Source organism: Primulina tabacum, chromosome 5 (genome assembly GCF_025594145.1).
Source record: "Primulina tabacum isolate GXHZ01 chromosome 5, ASM2559414v2, whole genome shotgun sequence".
Classification (NCBI taxonomy): domain Eukaryota; kingdom Viridiplantae; phylum Streptophyta; class Magnoliopsida; order Lamiales; family Gesneriaceae; genus Primulina; species Primulina tabacum.
The window spans coordinates 2607016-2628172 of record NC_134554.1 but is presented as its reverse complement, the minus strand read 5'-3'; the positions used below and the strand labels follow the sequence as shown (position 1 = coordinate 2628172).

The following is a 21157-nucleotide window of genomic DNA, read 5'->3' as shown; positions in this document are numbered from 1 at the left end:
TTGTTAAATCTGAACACTTTATACTAACTAATTTTGATTTGTCAATATGATACACAAGTTTCTTTACAATTTTACTATTTATGATATTTTTTATTTAACTTTGTTGGTGCATTTTTATTAGTAATTTTGTACATCTATATATTTTTTTTTATCATTTTTTCTCTAATTTATCTAAACGTTTAAACTACTTCAGTAAATTTTATCTGACCACTAATTTATAAAGTATCATATTTTAATAAATAATATATATTTTACACAAAAATTATCAAACACAAAAAATTTAATATGACACATATCGCATGCTACATAAGAATAATTTTAATAATTTTACATTGTTTTTTTTTTTCTTTTTGCGATAAAGTTTTTTAATAGTTGATGTTAAAACTCAAAATAAAGGATGGGTCTAAATGTTGGGGAGTTCTTATAGGTGATTTTTGACGTATCTTCTGGTTTATATTTTCTACCATTTTAAATTTGAATTAAATTGTGATAGAAGACAATGTTGAAATTATAAAAAAGATTTAACCAAAAATTGGTTATTAAAAAGGATTTTATCAATGATATTAGTAGTGTATATTAATTTTATTTTAAATTTGGAATTTGGACTTGGAATATATTCCAAGAAATAAATTTTTGTGATGGGAATATAATTAAAATTTGACAATCATTGGAAAACCTCTGGTCCAGGGTATATGGGTCATTTTATTAAATAATAGCTCGTTGTTGGACCTCCATTTCACACACCCTGCGTCTCCTTACGAAGACACTCTCCGCTTCTGTTCCCAGATCAACGAATTAGACTGCAAAAATGGCTGTGAGTCTCTCATCTTTCTATCTCTTTCTTTGCATTTTGGCGCATCAAGAAATCAAATTCACCGATAAAGCTTCACAATTTATGGGCGATTTAATTTTTATGCTATTAACTGTTTAATTGAAATGGGTTTTTCTTTTTTGAATTGATGAGCTGATTATTCAGTATTCTGGATCCAGTTAAGCAGAGCTGTGATGATGGAGGTTGAACCTCCTAGCATATTGAGGTATTTGATTGGATCAGCGATAATGATGCTGGGTGTGGTGTTGCCTCTGGGCTACATGATGTTTCGCAATAAACGGGCTCCTTCTTCCTCTTCTTACTCCAAACAGACGTAGGTGTGCCTTTCTCATATTTCGATCCAATTGTTATTATTATTATTATTTTTTGGTTTTGCGAATTGTAGTTGATAGCAAAGTTTAATGATTCGTGTTGAAGGATTTTTTTGCTTCTTGACTGTGGGCTGTGTCTATTTTTTGTATTAGTTCTTTAAGCAGTTGTGTAGAAATAGAGTATATACAAAATGAGTTGAACTTAAAAATTGTCGTGCTTTTGCAGGAACAAAGTTTTGATATAGCGGTGTTATGGATGCCCAATATCAGAGTTTAATCCATGTGTTATTTTCCGTACGAAAGAAGAAACAACATCACGGGATATCTGCGGATGGCACATTCTCATAGCCATCTACGTAATTTACAACATGGAGCTGTAGTTTTCAGGGTGATTTATTGGCTACAGAATTGATGTTCTTCTTGTTATTGATAGTGAATTAAAGCCGATTTCCATTCGTCTGTAACGTTTGTGTTAATGGCATATGCTTTTCGTGTGAAAGAACAGATTTTGGTGCATCTTTTCATGCAAAATTTGACCTTTGAACTTTGTGTTGAATCAAAGCACACACTAGGAAATTCTTTTCTTTAAATGTGAGAAGTGATGGATTGTTTATGGCTTGATTCATATGCTTGTGAGTTTTAGGTGCTGAAAGAAGTGGGTGAATGTTGCATGAAAGGGATTCTTCTATCCGGTTATGAAATCTCTAGCCACGATGATTCATGAACTGAATGCTAGAATCCTTTGATTTGAACTTTGAACAATCTTTGATTTTCTAGATTAAATTTAGACCAGTAAAGCCCTTTCTTTCTCATTTTAGTATATCAGCGAATAATTTTTCTCGTGACAGCTAATGATCATAGTTGTCGACTGGAAGCATGCTGTGACACATTATTAAGAATCAAGAAAACTATGCTTGAAATTACGTGGAATTACATTATGACATTTGTCGAGTTGAAAAATTGGGCCAACACTGAGGAGTTGCCTGAGATTCTACTCTGCATTCACTCGTTCAACTAACAAAAAGTTTTGAAGGGCTCTTGTATTTCAGATGAGTATTGTATTCAGTTGCCAAAAGTTGGTCTTTCTTTCTGTTGTGAATCGGATTTACAAAGTATTGTATGATCTTGCTTGGCACGCAACTTCTACATTTATTCTTTTATTTTCTGTGTTTTATTTTGATTGGTTCATCAGCTGTTGGCTGTTCTATTCTTTAACAAAATTTGCTATTTAGTTTAGGTTGAATGCTATTGCTATTGGTGTTAGGGCTTCTTTTGGATGATTGAGTCCTAGTTTTGGGCTTATAAAAGGAAACAGAAAAACAGTGCTTAGTTTAGCAGAGCTTATGCTTCTCTAAGGATTCAAATTTTTATTGCATTATACCAAGAATTCCAATTTTTGTTGGTAAAACCGAAGGCATTTTCGTTGTTATGTGGAAACAAAACTAAGTGGCACAAAATATTGTTGTGGATCAATATATCCTCTAGCCAGTCTAGTGCTGTACAAGAAGTTGTAGATTCACATTCAAAACATGCAGGCGTCTCTCCGAAGTGATGACAGACATTACCATTTTCTCACTTTCATGCCACATTAATTTTAGGATATTTATGTAGAATAAGAAAATGGATGATATTCCGACGAACAATTCCTGTCAGCGAATGTCAAATCGCGCACTTGTTCATTAACCTCAGTAAATAATGAGACTATCAGTCGAGGCAAAACCTTGTGGACTTGCCTTGTTAACGAACGTGGTAGTAGCATATCTAAATTGCTTTGGAATGCCTGTCAGCCTGAGTGATAACAACAAACAATGTAATTAATGCGGAGCATATAGTTCCTTCTATAGTTTCTGAAAAAAAAAACCATAATTATTATTTTTAAATCCGTAATTAGCACGGACAAACGCAACAGCAATCTGTCAACGACATCGATACCCTTTTTAGAAAACAGTATTCAACTAATTAAACCTGTAATATTCCGAGGAATGATTCCTACCATGCAAAAACTAGGTATTACAGTCCTAAAATACGCAAGGGGCCCCTAACGTTCGTGGAGGTTCGAAATTACAAACTTAGAGAAATTTCGATTGAGCCCAAAATACAAAAAAACATAATTGACGGGTACCTTCAATGAAATTTTAAGTGCGTAGAGATCAAAGTAAAGAGCTTCTTTCTACTAAAAAAGGGGGAAAAAGATGAATTGCAACAAAAATTCGGTACATTAAATTAAAGTACAAAAAGCCAGAGACATTCTATTTTTCTCAAGCAAATGGCTCAGCCCATGCAACTCGGCACTTGATCAGTTTACATGTACAGAAATCAAGAACTGCTCCAAGCTACTGTCTTTTTCATCGTTAACACAAAATAGTTCAACAGTTTAAAAGCTGCCACCTCCAAAAGAAAATTTTGACACTTCTTCATCTTCATCCTCGTCCACAACATCAGAGCCATAATCTTCGCTGAACCTCTCAAAATCATCATCCTTTTCCTCCTCCTCGTCCTCTTCATCTAAGTCCATGCTTGTACTAGTGACTGCTTTATCCTTTAAACCGGTGCTCAATACCACAGTTTTTCCTTGTGACTTCTCCATATCTTTCTTGAGCTTATCCATGTTTTCTTTTCTACGTTCTTCCTCCAACCGTTTCTTTTCTGCCAGCCTCTTGTCAAGATCAGTCCTTCAAAAAGAGCCGAGATTAACAAAATGAAATCATTTTATAATTATATCTATGCAAAGGTTAGTTGAAGTGTGTACTTGTATGTTTCCATGTATTCCTCTGCACTAGCTTCAACGGCGGCAAAGAATGCATCCATCCCAGAACCAGTGACTGCAGAAATTCCGACAGATCTAAGATTTTTGTAAAACTCCTCCAATGCGAGGGAGAGGCTACGAGTAAGGGTTGATGTATAAGAGTGATCTGAATCTAGAGCTGCATGAAACACCTCGAAATCTTTCATCCACTGCACATGTATAGAAGGAAAAGTGACGCATATTCAAACCAAAACAGAAAATGGTACACAGTGACTTGCATAGGGTGGTAAAGAAAATTGAAGAATATGATCAAGTAAGAGAACTGAAAAGTCAACCTTCATAAAGAAGAGGAAATAAAATAATTATACCTCCAAAGCAAACTGGTGTTGTGCGACGTCTGTCTTATTAAATGCCAATACCAGAGGCAACCTTGTCTTGTAGAGGATGCTACAAGCATACAACATATTGCTCATGAAGGTAGCAGGGCTAGCTGAACGTGGTGTATCCACAACATAAGCAATTACTGTGGGAAATGTTGATGCAAAAGCTTCGGTAATAATAGCTCCAGATGCAGACCAAGTGAAAATTTCAATTTGGCCAGGAGTGTCAACAAGGACATAGTCAAGCTGATCTGCTCGTTTCTCGACCATTGAAATAACCTAGGATTGAAAAGCTTATATATCAACAAAAGGATAACCATTTCCTCTTTTTGGATAAAATAAATATAGAAAATGAAATCAGAATGTTGAAAAACACATTGAAACTATCATTAAGATAAGCATGGGAAATTCACAGAGTTGATGATCGGTGAATAACCAATTTGGTGGCAAAGCAATGGCAAGATCCTCCAGCATGAGTTGGTCATTCTCAAGGACAAGAAAATTCATCAAGAATGACTTCACTCAGTTTCTAAGCTTGCTGCGAACTCCAAGATTCTTGATTAGGCTTGAGTCATTCAACTCATCTAAAATTAACTTTCTTTTCAGCTCGACTTATGAAATTATAACAATCAATGTTGAAACACACAAGAAAAAAAAAGTTTCAGCATCCTAGGTACACATTTTAGTTATCATCCTTAATTTTCCAGTGCAAAAGTCAAACATAAGTACTGCAACAAGCGTCTTTTCCTACAGAAGACATTGCTAAAAAGATTTTTATTTTAATGTAGAATAACATATCTACTGAAAAATATGAAATGAAAACATTGTTATGAAAGATCATCTCTTCTCCATATTTTCTGCAATGAGGAACAAAGTATCTAGTTAAAGAGCCAATGCATTCAATTCAAATTATAAAGAATACATAGTCAGACTTTCTTGAACAATGGTGAAGTCAATGACATTTAAAGGTCGAAATGGCTAAGATCTAAAATCTATTATGAGACAAACAGTATTGGGTCTTTATAACAAGCATGAGAAAAAAATTGAAGATCCACGACTCAACAAGGGAAACAACAACCTAGTGAACAAAATCCTTTACTGGTACATATCATCTGCAAAATGCAGACTAAAACCGCTTTCGTTGCGCTGATTTTTTCCTATAATGCCAGTCACAAATACAACAGTAGGAATGTAATGAATAAGCAGAAACACTCTGAAAACTATATGAGCAAGGTTCACCAAAAAAAATATCTTGAACATTCCAAAAAGTAACCCACCTCATCAAACTTCGTTGAGAATAAGTTTAGAGAGGTCAAAATTCCACCATTTGGTCCAAGATTGTACTGCTTCATGACCTCCTTGTATCGGACAGTGTCTCTTATATCAATATTTGCACCATAGGGAAGTGTCAGGACAGCGGGATCAAGATTCATAACATAACCCCGAATGTTTGATGCCATTGTATGACAAATTAGCCGGTGAAGAAAAGTAGTCTTTCCACTTCCTGAACATAATAAACCTTTCCATGAATCTACATAATACAATAAAACGAGAATAAAGTACTATAAGATAACATTACCTGCCATTCCCACAACTATTATGATAACTGGCTTTCTCTTAAAGCAAGTGGATGATTCTCCAATATTTAACCGCCCCATTGTCTTGAAAACATAATCATTCTCTGTACTCTTAGACTTCAAATAAAGAAGGAATTAATGGCATGCATGATATTGATGATATGCACAGAATTCAGAAAATCCATTGGAAAAATCGTAAACATAGTGTACCTCATTATTGCCTTGAATCCCAGATGAAGTTGCCTCCGGTTCTTTCGAGTCTATATCCATCCCGTGAGATGAACAAGTGTAAATCCTCGAGCTACATTATCAATTACATCATATAACCATTAAAAATAAAGAAACAAAAACATCTAAGAGTAACACATGCAGTAGTTTCAGGAACAACCAAAATCCCACTGTAAACAAATAATTAAGAATCCAAGAGTCCAATCTTCAATATTTTCTTCCTAGTCCGAAACCACAACTCAGCTCCGAAAATGACCACCTGAAACATCAATTTCGACATCCCTGATGACATTTTCCACGCTGCGGATAGTGGTGCTCAAAAAAAAAAAAACAAGAACATGCTAAAGCTAAATATAACAAAATTTAACCCTCCCCCTAAAAAAAGAGAAAAATCAAAATCATTATCAACAGCATCATTTTCAATTTTTTTCAAGAGGGAATTTTTCTAAGATAAACTGAGTTCCGCTAAAATATCACCTCTAGAAAATCCTGTGACGAGGGTGCCAAGCGAAGAAATGGTGTAGAAGGTCCGTTGTGTTGACTGGAGCAATGACAGCAACCCTAAAATAAACACAAGGGCATGCCCCTTGGTTTTGTTTCGATTTCTTAGTTTTTTTTTTATTTAAATAGAAAAACTAATTATATTGATAAAATGAATAACAATAAATCATAATATCATATATGAAATAAATTGATGTTATATTGTTAAAAAATTTAAAATTAACAAAACTAAAACATAAAGATAATTGCTACAAAATTACCGAAATGACTTGCAATACCAAGTTAATTTTGAAAATTAAGTTCGATTAATTAAAAATTCCGATTTTCCCTTTTTAAAATCATATAAATCAGTTTATTCAATCTGATTATTTTTATAAAATATTTGTTAAATCAAATAAATCGAGTTTTTGTATAAAATTTGATATATTTATATTCAATTTTTTAAATAACATTCTTTTCTTTCTTAAAATAAAACAAAACCAGCCAAAGTTTTCCATATAAAGCCAACAAATCGAACCAAATTGATATCAATTATTTTGGTTTTTATCCGAGCTAATCCTATTTTCATAGGAAAAATTTAAACAATATATTTTCTATTAAAAACTATTAAAGTCTGAATATATATAAAAAATGAAGCTTATTGATAGATTGGTTTACTCAGTTTATATATATATATAAACAAGCGAAATCAAACAGAATACGCCCATTCGACTGCTTAATAGATGATAATGATAATAATTCTAAAAATATTTTTAAATGTTATACTATTAAATCGAATACATTAAAATTGATTATTTTGGTTTGTATCCAATTTTTACTTGGGGGAATATAAACATAAAAATAAGATGTTTTATTTAAAAAAATGAATAAAAAATTGAATCTTATGCTTACTCAGCAATTATTTAATTGAAAATTAGCATCAGAACACCATTGACAAAATAATTGATAATTGATTAAAATAATATATGATTATTTATCGATAGCAATGATTTAATTGAATCAGTATAAACGAGCAACCACGGAGTAAATAAATTTCGGTAATCTAAACAGAAACTAACAACATAATCAAGGATGAAGACATGATTTAAATTATTATTTTTTGAGCCAAAAACTCATCGCATAGTGATCAGTAGAGCACTTGAATAATTCAGAGCTAAGTACAGAGATTGCAGCCATTTCCCGATTCTTTATTAAAAGAGAACAGTACTTCAACTTAGCACACCAAAGTTCGAACTTCGTAAACTACATCATCAAGATAACTTGCTTCCAATACACAAGTAATACATTACTCTGCTCCAACTTAATACATAAAAAACATAACCGATCCTTCGGGTATACTGCAAAGCCAGAGACATTAAGAAACCTACATGAAAACATCTAACACATCAGGGCACTCCTAAACTCATAAGATCTTCCAACATTTAAATCCAAGTATCACCCGTTGGGCCATCACGAATCTACATATTTATATCAGGTACAAGTACAGCATCCACTTTTACACAATGAGTTAAGTTGTTTCAAACGTCTAATACCATCTAGAGTTCATTGACATAAAGCATATACACAAACAAGATTTCGTGATTATAAGCATGAAGTCTATGCCCCTGCACAAGAATTCTGTTAACTTGGATTCACCTGTGACAATATCTGACCCTAGGCATGACAAGCAAACCAAGTTTCTGAAAGGCTATAAAAGTTGAACTATATTTAATAATGGTCAAAAGATTTAAAAACGAACAACAATGATATTTTTGAATGACATTGGTACAGATGATCGCAAGAAAAAACCCACAGCGGTCATATACACCACAAACATCACCTGAATTACCTCAAATCCATAACTTGTAATCAATCTAATCATGGCGTGCAAATGAAAGTTATGAACAATGACAACACCACATCTAGCAATCAAAAGACCATATAAAACCAGTAGACGGCACTAGTTCGCAACACCCAATTGCTTGTTGACAATTGCATCTCACATCCATATTCAAGAGAGGAAAAAGCTAACTGAATATATATGTTAAAATGAAGTAACTTTTGGTATCTAAACAATACGAGCACACACACACCCACATCTATGTTAATGTCAAGAAGAACACCGAGCTAGTAAACATGTGCAGATCAAATCATATTAGCAGTTACCTTCTAAAGTACAGCCAGCCTTAGGCATTCCGCGAAGAAATCATCCCAGTTTGTCTAGCATAAGCGAAAATCCCACCAGCTTCGATCACTGGTCCAGCATCACCAATGGGCTTCAACTTATAATCTTTCCCAGTGGTATGATTAATTAGTTTGCTTTCACTTTCTCCAAGCTCAATGGTAAGAACATCTCCGGTCCGACACTCAACACACAACCTCGCCTCCGACTCCAATGGATAAACCTCCCCTGTTGAAACTGAATTCCTAAAGAAAATCCTCGCATACGACTCAGCCACCACAGCGGAAACACCTGCGGCGCCGAGGGCCACGGGGGCATGCTCCCGGGAAGAGCCACAACCAAAGTTTTCGCCGCCAATCACAATGGAGTACTTGGATTTCATCTCCCCGGGTTCAATGAATCGGGTTTCAAAGGAGGAAGGTAACCCGATCAAGGCATAGGAACCTAGTTTTTCGTACTCATCCGGTTTTGAAGGGACGAGGGTTAGGTACTCGGCGGGGATGATTTGGTCAGTATCAATGTTGTCTCCAGTGACATAGCAGAGGCCATGAAATGATGTGGCCGCTCTTGTGGCAGCGGAGCCGGAGGGAGTGGCGGCGGTAACGAATTTGGGGAGATTGGCAGGGGTTTTAAGGGGTCTCATAGCAAAATTTGGGGCGGAGAAGGGGAATTTGAGGGAGGATAAAGCGTAGAGAGAGATCGAAGAAGAGTCTCGAATTGGTTTGCAAGTGGAAGGATTTGCAAAAGCTGAAGCGGCGGCGGCCATTTCTTCTGTTGGATGTAGGGAAGGGAAGTGGTGCTCGGAGCGATTTATGGCGGCTATGCGTGTATGTTTGTGTGTGTATATATGACTAGGTCTTTTGTAAGACGGTCTTACGAATCTATATCTGTGAAACAGATCAATCTTATCGATATTCACAATAAAAGTAATACTTTTAGCATAAAAGTAATATTTTTTCATGGATGATCCAATAAAAGATCCGTCTCACAAAATACGACCTGTGAAACCGTCTTACACAAGTTTTTTTTTTAAAATATATATAATTTTACATTAAATTAAATATTATTAAATAATTTTCATCTTAGAATATATATATAATACAATTTTATATTAAATTAAATATTATTCAAAAATGAATGAGAAGAAAAACAGAAATTTTGCATCTTAAAAATTCCCAATTAAGAAACTTAAACCATGAGTAGAAACATATCTTATAACAGTGTATCCAACATGATTATCTCTTCTATCAATTGAACATGGAAATGGAGTAGGAGGCATGATATCGAGGGTTTGCATTTTAGACTAATTTTTCTATGTATGTTTATATATTTAAAATTTTTTTTATCTACGTTGTAAATATTGAGATTTAATCATATATATTTCAATTTTTTAATTAAAAATATTGACATGATAATTGTACGCGATATTGTTGACAACACCATAATAGAAGAAAAAGACTTTTTGCACCAAAAAAAAAAAAAAGAATATAGTGTACTCGCAGTGAAGTTTAAGAATATCGAGTACCAAAATTGCAAAATATATGAGATCAAATTGTAATTTTTCCTGAATTTTTTTAACCAATGACCACAAATTCATAATAACTTATTCATTACAATGATAGTTAAGAGAGGTTAAATAGCACTTGCAAGAAGGGCAGTGAAAAAGATATCGTTTAGATAGCTGGCAAAAGAGCTTTAAATTTTATAAAGGGTGCCGCTTGAATCACATTAATGCAAATATGGTAATAAAATATAGATTCAAGTGATTTCAATCCCAAAGGGTGATATAATTTTGGTACCTGCAAACTTTTGGGAATCAGGTACCCTTCATATTAAAATCTTGGAGGACCTTCCGAAATGAAAAAAACACTGGCGGATTCATCCTCAATTTTTCTGTGGCCACTCTCCATATATATTTCATCCTCGCTAAATCGTCCCACGTTAGAAACTCCGTGCTTGCCTTGCCCCTCGCGATCTCCTCTCGTTTCTGCATCGATGGAAGAGGAGCCAGAAATTTTATGTAGGATCGGAACAAACATATTTTTGTCCAAACTTTAGACATATGAAACTAATTTGTCTGTAAAAAAAAAAAAAAAAAAAAAAAAAAAAAAAAACACAGCACGTCTACCTTCGAGAATGTTGTTGTAGATTGATGAATCCTCGGCTAAAAGCTTGATCAAGAACGTGAGAAGGGTCGAGGTTGTGTCGTGCCCCGCGAGCATTGCAAAAATACAGTTGTCCACAATTTCGTCATCAGATAGTGAAGCTTACCTGTCTCATCGTGAATGCTTATCAAGCTAGTTATCAAATCTTGATATTGAGCAGGGTTTTTGAGATTTCGCCTTCTTTCACTTATGATTTCAAAGATATCGAATGTTGTTACTTTTTAAAAAAATATAATAATATTAATAAGCCACATATTTTCTTCGTTAAATCTTTATAATTATGATCACCACTTATTATTTATTTCTATCTTTAGAAAATGTATTGGTAATGAATTATATAACTTAACATTAAGAAGTTTAGCAAAACAAATTACATAGACATAAACTAAAGATTCGATGTATAGGAAGATTCTATCTTATTCCAAGTTTTCCCAATTTCAAAATTTGGAAGTTTCCATTTGTCGTTTGCCTATATTTTTCTATAAAAAAATTTGTTTTCATCCTTAAGACTTGAGCATAAAATCTTGAAAGCATCGATTCCCATGAGAATTATACTTGTCCAGGAATTGAGATTCAAAAAAATTATGAATTAACAAATGAATTTAAAAGAGTTTGCATCTGTAAAATAGTTGACATACATGCTTGTACACTTGCACGTTGTTATCAAACTTTATGTTAATACTAATTATAATAATTTTATTACGAGAATTATACATAGTAGATCTATCATATTTTTTTCCAAAGTTAAATACAACTAAAATTGGTATAATATATAAAGTAATATACGCCAATTTACAACTAAATTAATTTGTACTTATACTAATTAAGTAATGTTTGGTACCACAATTAACTCACACACCAAACAACATATAAAAAGTGATCAATTACTTATATCTATAATTTTTTTTTATTACGCGTATTATACGTTCATACCTTTTATCATCGAGTAAAATTCGGGAATTTTTGTAGCAATTAATTCACGCCACAGATATATATCGTACAAAGATTATGATCACACACGTAAAAAGTCAACTTAATCAACAAGAGTTGAGTGAATATGCTTGAGAACTAATAATATTTACAACTAAATTAAAGGTTTTCGGGCAACATTTAAAGGGTTAAAACTTAAAAGTCAACGATTTTAGAAGTCGATCAAAGGGGAACATCGTGCCGAAATGGTGACTCCCTGTTGAATAATATTTTATTGGGGTCTTTCAAATGATACCCGAGAATTAGTCAAATAAAAAACAAAACAAATATTAAAATTTTGCTATTTTATATATAAAAAAGTAAGGAAAATTAATTGATAGATTGGAAGTGTAATTGAGAAAATAAAAGAGGCTAATTTCTATTTTCCAAAAAAAAAAAAAGTCTCTAATTTCATTTATAATTGGAGCAGAAAGTAGCATGACATGGTTCATTATTACAAGTACAATAAAAAGCGAACACACAGCTACCAAGGTCACGAAAGCTCCCAAAAACACCTATAAACAACCATCTCTCTCCAGCGTTTTCAATTCCAGTGTCCGCATTAGCGCACGTTTTCATCATCCGGCTATCTATGCTTGCTGTAGCCTCCACCCTGATCCCTGTCACGATTCCTATCTCTGGACCCTCTGGAGTGGTGGTGCTCCTCCACCTCCATGGCATCAGCGGGCGGGGACGATGATGTGTACCGTGATGGCCGCCTTTTGAAATGCCTTTCTTCATCACTGCTATCATGATGTTCTTCACGGTATCCAGCAATGGCATGACTACTTTTTCTTGACCCAGACACAATTTTATGGTGTTCTTCATGGTATCCATTTGAAGAAGGAGCCAGCTGGCGGTGACTGGAAGGACCTGTTGCTGGGGAGGCAGAAGAGGAAGGAAGTTTCCTTTTCTTCGGAACTGAGGTGTCCTCAGCTGGGAAACTGATACGAGAGAAGACACTAGCCTTATGATGCTTGTCAGCCATCGAGGGGGGTTGAGGCCGGGCAACTGGTGGGGACTCCGATGGGCGTTGGTAGCTGCTGCGGTGGTGGTGGTCACGGAGTCTTCGATGGTCATCATCATGATAATCTTGGCTCCTGTGTTCGTCTGGCTTCCTCTTGGACAATGGACGGGGTACCTCAGGGGGATCACGGGAGTTGGGATCAGGGGAATGCCTCTCAGACCGATGGCGGTGGGAAGGACGATCTGGGCTAGATGCAGAGGGAATAGACTTCTGCACCAGTTAACAAACGTTAAACAGTTGTCTCAAAATAAAAACGAAGCCCAACTAAGTGGAAACGATCAAACGGGGCAAAATTCAAGATCCATATTTCTACCGTCTAACAGCGTAGGGCAACGGCGTTTGTTGTTTTCATCTTTACCCAAGATGTCTAGCACGTCAAATCCATTTTCAAATTTTCATTTTCTTAATGGATTCTTAATATGATTAAGATTTAATATATACTCTCATCCAACATAAGTTTCTCGTGATTCACAAAAAAACTTTTAGTTATGAAAAATAACAATACCTAGTGAACGAGGTTTTAAAACAAAATTCTGTTAAGTCAATTGGTTCATCGGACGCAGTTTTTTTTTTTTTTAATTTTTTTTATAGATTTCAAAGAAGAATAACTTTGACCAAGCAGGTAAACTTTCAAATCCGACCAATACGTCGGAGCTCTTCAATGAAAAATCATCCATATGCATACAGAAAGAACCACTTTTTTGTACCAAAACATCCATATGCATGGAACACAATTTTGGGAACAAATTATTGGAAAAACAGGATGTGGCACCTCGTTACAATGGAAACTTTTGTAAAAGAAACTAGCAGACTGGCTGGGATCGGGGGACAAACCCAAAAGAGGTAAATATTTCAAACCCAAAAAAAGAAGAGAAGAAAGCATCGCCCATGAAGATTATATCTACAGTACCCATGCAAAAACTTCAAGATCACTTGCAACAACATTGAAGGCAATAGTCTATTACACAAACAATTAAATGAAATGGGAAATAATTTTAATCGGCCATGTTCCTTTGGAGGTAAGTCTATCGGGAAATGAGAAACTGAAAATTCTCTTTCGAAATTCACTGTTATTCTCGACAGCATGATTTCTGAAAAACTATATGGTTGACCATAAAATGTACCTGCATCATTCGCACAAAAATAATAAACTAATAACAGCAGGCTGATAAAGATGCATACAGATTTGGGTCTCATATTAGGTAGATCGACTGAGCTTGCTTCTCTTCCATATTCCCGATCTTTAGACAACTCCCTGTAGAAAAGGAACATTAAAACCTCTTTAAGAAAGTAAAAATTACATGTAGCAAAGCAACGATTTCCTTTTTTGAGTTATCAAAAAGGATGGAGTACTCGAATCTGATATAAAAGCTCATTCAGCTCCTTCTTTTAATCATTTTATTAATTTCATCAAGAGAGGCATGGGCGAGACCATTACATTCACAACCAACATGACAAAAGTATTTCATCAGGTAATCAGAGTTTTAACTTTTAGGCATCTCCTGCTAACAAAATAATAGTCGAACTGATGCTTGAACCATGTAAATAAGATTCATTTAGTTAAAAAGGAATTAGACACACAGGAAAGGGCTGTTCTACTAACATGTCCCTGTGACGCTCCACTTCGCGTTTCCTCTTCAAATTGGCTTTTCGAGCTTCAAATTCTTCTCTGCTCATGGCGGGTGGGGGTGGCCCAGCATTAAATCCCATTGCAAGCTCCGCAAGATCCCTGAAATGCATAGAAGTATTGACTACGTAAGACATCATATCTAATGACAATAAAACGAGTGGTCGGCAAACTGCAATTAAGAAAATAAGAGAACACCTGACATTTTCAATTGAATTCCAGAAACGAAATCAAAACTTAAGAATCTTTAAGTGGGACAAGTATAAATTTGATGGGAGTAATTTTTACAAAAATCATAAACCAAGTATACTTACATCTGAGGAGGGGCATACGGTAACATACAACCTGGTCCTCCTCCAAATGGGTCCTGGGGAAAGACACCTCCAAATGCCATATCCATAGGTCCAAACCCATATCCCATGTAAGGCATAGGACCGGCATATGGGGGCACAAATCCATCGAATCCAGGCTGAATACCATTCCAATAAGGATTAAATGCGGATGGACCCAAAGGCATCATGTAATTATCAGGTGCAAGGTGGTCCTGGGCGGTTCTCCATTGCATCTCAGCAGCTGCAGAACAACAAAATTTTAAGACAATTAGCATGCCTATCAATGAGCTCAGATTACATTGGAACTTCTCACCGCAGCTAAATGCTTTTGCAAGTTGCAAAGTTAACACAACTTCGATCCAACACAAATTTGAGTATACTTTTAATGCACAAATCTCAATCCAAGTGAATGTGAACTCAGGTATCTCACGAAAATATTAGACTTTCCTTAAAAATAAAATCACTACGGAACCCAAATTATGCAGCTTTACACATGATCATAATTTAAATAAGACATTAATGAAGATTGACCAGCATAATTCACTCAACAAGTTCGTAAACGCCCAAAAAATTGTACAAAGAAAATTAGCCTTCAGCAATATAAGCTTCTAGCTTCAAGCACAGCAATGAATAAACTGAATTGCAAGATAGAAACATGAGATGAAGCTTAAATTGGACTTGGTTCCAAGCTTGTACATTCTGTCAAATAAGGTCGATCTTCAAGTACAAGAATCTTTGTAATAAGATACTTAGAGAACACAACCTCAGTAAAATTCAAGTTGATTGCAAACCTAATAAAGCCCAGCTTGCTCAACTTGATGAACACTTCCATGCATTGATATCCAAAACTAAAAATGCTATATTTTGTAAGGAATTTTTTTTTAAACTAAATTTTGAAAAAAAATATTCCATCAAGAAGAGGTATACAGTAGCTGACAAGTAAATATAACTGCAAATAACAAGACTATACCGCTATGAGGCATTTGGATTTTCTTCTTTTTCTTCTTTTTTCCTGTTAAACAGAAGTAATATTTTCATATCAGACTCCAACCTTTGTACTGAAGCTGTGATATCTACTGAAGAACGATGAGATAGAGAGCCCTGCCTCAGAACATTTGATTTAAGTACGTGTATGTAATAAGCCATTTTCTCCATTACCTGCATCTATTGAGAGTAGCCTCTGCTGCACCTCTTCATCAGCCAATTGAGTATTTGCTGGTATTGCTGTTTCTTTAACACTTTTTGAATCATGGGTAGCTTCAGAAACATCTGGCACTTTTAGACTTTTCCCTTTCTCTTGAATCTGGGTAGAGGACGGAGCATTGACAGCTTTGTCTTCTACAAGTTCTACAATCTTTGAAGATTCTTCCTTTGGAGGTTGTGGTGCGGGCACCTGCTCACCTTTGGAGGCAGCAGACTGAGTGGGGGAAGGAACCTTAGCATGTGGATTGCGTGACTCCATATCTACACCACACACAGTTATTGAAGAGGCGGTGAGTTGAGAAAACTTAAAATGTACACTTCTGTGTAAATAAACAATACATTAAGCTTTAGGGAAATAAAATGTAAATTAAAATAAATTCATCATGACTCAAACCTTGGATTTGAAATGCACTACCATCTTCAGCACTGCTATTATTGGCTTCCAAAATGCGATTAATGGTATCCCTGAGAGTCTTGTTGGGTAGAAGATCATCAGCAAGAATATTTGTGGCCCCACAGATGCACGATGATTTCGAAATGATATGTTCTCTTATACCTAATAAAAAGCATCAGAAAGATTAAACCAGAAAAATTAAGGATCTCCACTATGCCTTCCATCAAAACACTCCACCTCCCAATGAGTCATCACCACAAAACAAGACGTTCAAATTCCTCAAAATAATAATTATCTGCCGTAACAATGCTCAAGACAAACTGCAAGCTTACATTTATCGCAAAAGCTCTTAAAACAACATTTGCTCGTAAGGACAGCATCTTTCATTACTTCTTTACAAAGAGGGCAGTGCAGTTCTGGTGGAAAATCACCAACAGTTCGTAAGGATGGCATTCCCTCAATCTGTTTCTCAAAAGCAGCCCTGTAAAAGTAACCTGTAAGGAAATACCACTGACTGAAAACAATCAACAGTACAAAGGCAATTGTAAGGAAAGCATTACTCATTTGGCTTTAATACAGCAACTGCCCCACTCGGTAATGCATAAGAGCCATCTGGAGTAGCCATCAACATGGATTTTGGAATTCCAGTTGGAGGCTTGACCCTTTTTATGTCATAATTGGGATCGCCATTTGTTGGGCAGTGCTGAATGAAATGACCTGAACAAGAAAACAAGACTATAAAATACCCCTTCTCCTAATAAAAGCCAAGTCACCAGTTAGTTTATTTATATTTCTAGCCATTTGTTGGGCAGTGCTGAATGAAATGACCTGAACAAGAAAACAAGACTATAAAATACCCCTTCTCCTAATAAAAGCCAAGTCACCAGTTAGTTTATTTATATTTCTAATATGCTAATTAGATCATTGCTAGAAATATAATCAACCATTTCAGTTGCAGAACATACCGGGCACCTTGCATCTGTGACATATGTAGCCCTGTGGTGGTATTTTCTTCTCCAATCCACCTCGTCCTGAATGATAGAAACAATCAGTATTTAAAAGGCAAATTTGGACAATAAAACACCTGGAAAAATTCAATATTAGAGAACTGGATTCTCAGAAAACAGAAAAAGTATGTTCAGGTCATCTCTACAAAAGCCAGTAATAGATATGCTCTTACTCAAACTTAACATTTCTAAAAACAGACAAATGCATTTATCAATACAGATACAAGTTTATAACCTAGATTAGAGAAACAAAATAAGATATAATAAAGAAAAACACTTTGCCCAAGACAATTTCAAGAGATTTGGTAAAGGATAAATAAATCACCAAAACCACGTCCACCCATCATTCTTCCACCCATGCCTCGTCCAAAGCCTCTACCAGGACCAAAGCCATCAGCAGGTTGACTGAATGATTAAAACAAGAAAGTTCAAAACATTAACTACAAAACAAAAACCATAAATATCAAACAACAAAGCACAATGATAACACCATAAGACATCTCACCGCTGCCAATCTAAGGCTGGAGTGTCAATTAAAGCCTTGATTTTACTATCCTCGTCCTCTTTGCTAACAGGTGGAGGATGATTTTGAACTGTATTGTTCAACTGGACCGGAACAGTTTCAGGAATAGCATAAAGATCATTTCCAAACTCATCCCATTCTAAATCTTCAGCCTACAAGGACCAAGAGTTGAACATTTGCCATGTTTAGATACTAAACTGACAAAAGAATTTGTACCACATCCAATTTTACAGTCCTTAAAAAAAGGTGATAAAATAATGCAGGATTAACAAAGGAAGCTCACATATTTCATGGAAGATTGAGCTGCTCCACCCAAGTTAATTTTAACAGTTTGAAGATCATCAGAATAATTTTCCACCTTTACCCTACAATAGTTATTAGAAAACTTAAATAAGCAATAAGAATATCTTTCAATGATGTCAATGTATATTATTTGATCATTGTTTTGGAGCATGTTCATTGTGTTATCCATCACTGTTAAATCACAGAACTTCAATAGGTCCCACACAACAAAAAATTGGTGATCTGTGAACAAGAGTGCAAAGCTAAACCCACACCAACTTTTCAGCAGACATTTTGTTCTTCTCATCTGACTTAACATCAATCTTTGATACAAAACTAAAATGCTTTATTTGCTTAGTTCTTGGGGATTAATAAGTAAACTAAATGAACAAAATTAAGGATTAAGACAATACTCTTCTTGCTCAGCAACAGGTGCAGTAATTATGGGATTCCTAGGTCGTCCAGGAACTCGGCGAATCAAAACTGAAGTATTTTTTGGGATTAACGTTCCTTCATCAAGATACTCTGAAACCGCAAATTACACAACAATGAAAATTGTATAAACGTTAAAAAAGAACATATATACGACCAAAGAAAAACATCCATAAAGCCCCACAGAAAGCCACTACCAATTGTTATTTGCCCATCTAAGATCATAATAACCCATTCTTGAGTAATGATCTTGATAAACCAAGAAGTAAGAGTTGATGCTCGCATCGCAAGCAACTTCAAATCTGACCAAACTGAAGAAAATTATACAGTTCGGTTATACCTAGGCTCTCACCCAATGATTGGGAAAATTAGTGGAATGGAATCTTACATTTTATGAACACCCTTATCGAAGGGTTTCTCAAAAAGCAGATTGTAAATTGAAAGCACCTACATAAATCGTGGATGAAATATCCAAGCCTGTGTCCACGTTTTGTAGATATACAAGGAGCTATAAGCAGACAAGTAACTAGGGATACATCCAAGGTCAATCAAATGTATGGAACAGACCAAGTACATAACTCTGGCTACAAATACAGAACCACAATATAAAATTGCACACACACCACATCAGTCGAACACATTATGTAAATGAAAGTTCACATCAGTTTCAAACCAGTTAGATTTCGGGAAAATCACCTATAATAAAGTTAATGAGATTAAGGACCGAATAAATTCAAAACAACCTTCTGATTCCTCAGACTTTTCCCTTCAACACACAAATGCTATCACAAATACAAATAAAATATGTCTACCAAGAAATGAACAACAAGCTTTAAAATGTGACTACAAACCATTTTATATTTAAAAATTGAATTTCTGAAAAAATTCGCAGAGAACCAAAACCAACCTTCGTTAGTCTGAGCGTTGGTGACAACAAGGTCAAAATCAGTACCCCTTCCCAAATGCTTTAATTCAAATATTTTTTCTTTCAAGTGCCCAACCGATATAAAGTTGCCATCGATGGCAACTGAATCATAATCTTTCGCACTTTTAAATTTATAGTAAACTGCCATGTTTTTTCAATCTTTTCTTTGAATTTTTTTCCTGTATCTCCACAAGAGAAGCACCGCGAGCGATATCAAAGGATAAAAAATAAAAAACCTGCCATTTAATTGAAAAGAAAAACAGAGGTGTACAATCGATGATCAAGAAACTATTCTCTCTTTCTTTTCCTCTCAATTTGTTGCAACTCTCAAGAAAAACAATCGAACGGACTAATAACTCAGCTGACGCAAATCCAATATCCTTCAAATCTTTTACAATTACAAAACTTCCAGATCGAAAATCCGCTTCAATCTTCAATTGAGAAAATTGACATTCGAATTCGGAATCGAAAGAAAATCAACCAGTAATGTAGAAATGGACAGATCTGGTAGATCAGATGAAATCACGGACAAAATCCTCCCGACAACGTTGAATCGAATCGCCGATAATTTATTCTCTTCGAGTGAAACTTTCGAAGCCAATAAACGAATAAGAAACCAAAAAACCGTAGCTGCGTAGAGACAAAACTTGAATTCACGAACGAATCGTAGACGGAAGGCAGCACACACTCGACAGAAAATTGTTGGAAGGACGACGGAGCAACACTAGTGTTGATTAATCCTTCTCTGCAACTTTTCAGAAATTTGCGCATGAAACAACGTCTTCGATTATTGAAAAATCGAAAGATGATAGGACAAATCGAAACTTCGCGTCCGTGGTTTACGTGAAATGAAGAGGATTAGGGTTTCTAGTTTCTACGCGGACACAGTTGTCTGTTTCGATTGTTGTGCGAGTACTATGATGCGTAAGCCCTCGGGCCCGAATGATATAGATTTTTTGCGATTCTTATCCGGGTCGGGTCCCGTTCCACAATCGGGTCGTCGGAGTTCGGATCACGCAATTCTTCATATATTTGGCCACATGTATTTAGATTTTAGTATTTACATGCCTCCAAATTTTATTTTGCATATAATTGAAAATAAATATATTAAAATTATAATGTTTCATGAAAAATATTTTCTTTTCAAAAATAAAAAATATAATTCCCTATTAACAATTTTTTAAGAAGCTATTAACTTTTTACATACGAAGGTAGGTCAAAAGTGGAGAAAATTCTCAGTTCAAGTTCCAAAAATATTATCGGGTTCTTGATTCAGTCTCAAAAACGTTTGGGCAAAAATAATACTAAATGTCCGAAAATAGGTTACGTGGGTGTCAATGACATTTTAATTTCAAAATCCCAGGAAAAATTCTTGTTTAGTCCCATGTGTTTTTGTCTAATTTCTTATTCAGTCCCCAACGTTTGTTCTGGGCCAAATATGTCGCAAAAAATTTCCAAGTACCATTCATTTCGTTACATTTTATACTAAAATAAGCAAAAAGATGATGCTCAAACATTTTTAATTCTCAAAATCC

The 21157-nt window shown here is 35.0% G+C and overlaps 4 protein-coding genes across 11 annotated transcripts; 1 reads left to right on the top strand and 3 right to left on the bottom strand.

Annotated features, from left to right (window-relative positions):
- The first annotated feature begins 696 nt into the window (after window positions 1-696).
- LOC142544565 (uncharacterized) lies at window positions 697-1691 on the top strand. 2 transcript variants are annotated; one of them, XM_075651602.1, is made up of 3 exons: window positions 697-814; window positions 991-1145; window positions 1370-1691. In XM_075651602.1, exons 1-3 carry the CDS (start codon window positions 809-811, stop codon window positions 1386-1388), a joined length of 180 nt encoding a protein of 59 aa, XP_075507717.1. In that variant the 5' UTR covers window positions 697-808; the 3' UTR covers window positions 1389-1691. The 2 variants fall into 2 exon arrangements, with proteins under 2 accessions (XP_075507717.1, XP_075507718.1); XM_075651603.1 differs by having other exon boundaries at window positions 991-1149.
- A 1616-nt stretch (window positions 1692-3307) lies between these two features.
- Window positions 3308-6676, bottom strand: LOC142545454 (GPN-loop GTPase QQT2-like). 7 transcript variants are annotated; one of them, XM_075652649.1, is made up of 8 exons: window positions 6552-6676; window positions 6235-6333; window positions 6057-6147; window positions 5849-5963; window positions 5547-5773; window positions 4258-4548; window positions 3893-4098; window positions 3308-3815 (listed from the first exon to the last, which is right to left on the bottom strand). In XM_075652649.1, the coding sequence occupies exons 3-8, from the start codon at window positions 6114-6116 to the stop codon at window positions 3518-3520; spliced, it is 1197 nt and encodes a 398-aa protein (XP_075508764.1). In that variant the 5' UTR covers window positions 6117-6147; window positions 6235-6333; window positions 6552-6676; the 3' UTR covers window positions 3308-3517. The 7 variants fall into 7 exon arrangements, with proteins under 7 accessions (XP_075508764.1, XP_075508767.1, XP_075508762.1 ...); XM_075652652.1 differs by having other exon boundaries at window positions 5849-5957; XM_075652647.1 differs by having other exon boundaries at window positions 6057-6333.
- A 1065-nt stretch (window positions 6677-7741) lies between these two features.
- On the bottom strand, window positions 7742-9574 carry LOC142545453 (3-isopropylmalate dehydratase small subunit 1-like). The gene is made up of 2 exons (XM_075652645.1): window positions 8721-9574; window positions 7742-7938 (listed from the first exon to the last, which is right to left on the bottom strand). Exon 1 carries the CDS (start codon window positions 9500-9502, stop codon window positions 8741-8743), a length of 762 nt encoding a protein of 253 aa, XP_075508760.1. The 5' UTR covers window positions 9503-9574; the 3' UTR covers window positions 7742-7938; window positions 8721-8740.
- Window positions 9575-12259: 2685 nt separating this feature from the next.
- On the bottom strand, window positions 12260-20557 carry LOC142545452 (E3 ubiquitin ligase PARAQUAT TOLERANCE 3-like). Its single transcript, XM_075652644.1, has 15 exons — window positions 19605-20557; window positions 18679-18790; window positions 18267-18348; window positions 17966-18135; window positions 17786-17865; window positions 17419-17484; window positions 17014-17170; window positions 16786-16934; window positions 16454-16615; window positions 16015-16320; window positions 15827-15868; window positions 14839-15097; window positions 14501-14626; window positions 14080-14152; window positions 12260-13107 (listed from the first exon to the last, which is right to left on the bottom strand). The coding sequence occupies exons 1-15, from the start codon at window positions 19768-19770 to the stop codon at window positions 12457-12459; spliced, it is 2601 nt and encodes an 866-aa protein (XP_075508759.1). The 5' UTR covers window positions 19771-20557; the 3' UTR covers window positions 12260-12456.
- Window positions 20558-21157: the final 600 nt, after the last annotated feature.

What these genes read in the sequence shown, in the direction of transcription:
- LOC142545454 (XM_075652647.1), bottom strand. Translation starts at nt 6,116, where the DNA reads ATGGATATAGACTCGAAAGAACCGGAGGCAACTTCATCTGGGATTCAA. An exon ending in GGATTCAAGGCAATAATGAG is followed by an intron (nt 5,964 to 6,056) that starts GTACACTATGTT and finishes CTTTATTTGAAG; the next exon opens with TCTAAGAGTACAGAGAATGA. An exon ending in AACACCAGTTTGCTTTGGAG is followed by an intron (nt 4,099 to 4,257) that starts GTATAATTATTT and finishes ATACATGTGCAG; the next exon opens with TGGATGAAAGATTTCGAGGT.
- LOC142545453 (XM_075652645.1), bottom strand. Translation starts at nt 9,502, where the DNA reads ATGGCCGCCGCCGCTTCAGCTTTTGCAAATCCTTCCACTTGCAAACCA.
- LOC142545452 (XM_075652644.1), bottom strand. Translation starts at nt 19,770, where the DNA reads ATGGCAGTTTACTATAAATTTAAAAGTGCGAAAGATTATGATTCAGTT. An exon ending in CCTGTTGCTGAGCAAGAAGA is followed by an intron (nt 18,349 to 18,678) that starts GTATTGTCTTAA and finishes TAACTATTGTAG; the next exon opens with GGTAAAGGTGGAAAATTATT. An exon ending in GCTACTCTCAATAGATGCAG is followed by an intron (nt 15,869 to 16,014) that starts GTAATGGAGAAA and finishes TCTGTTTAACAG; the next exon opens with GAAAAAAGAAGAAAAAGAAG.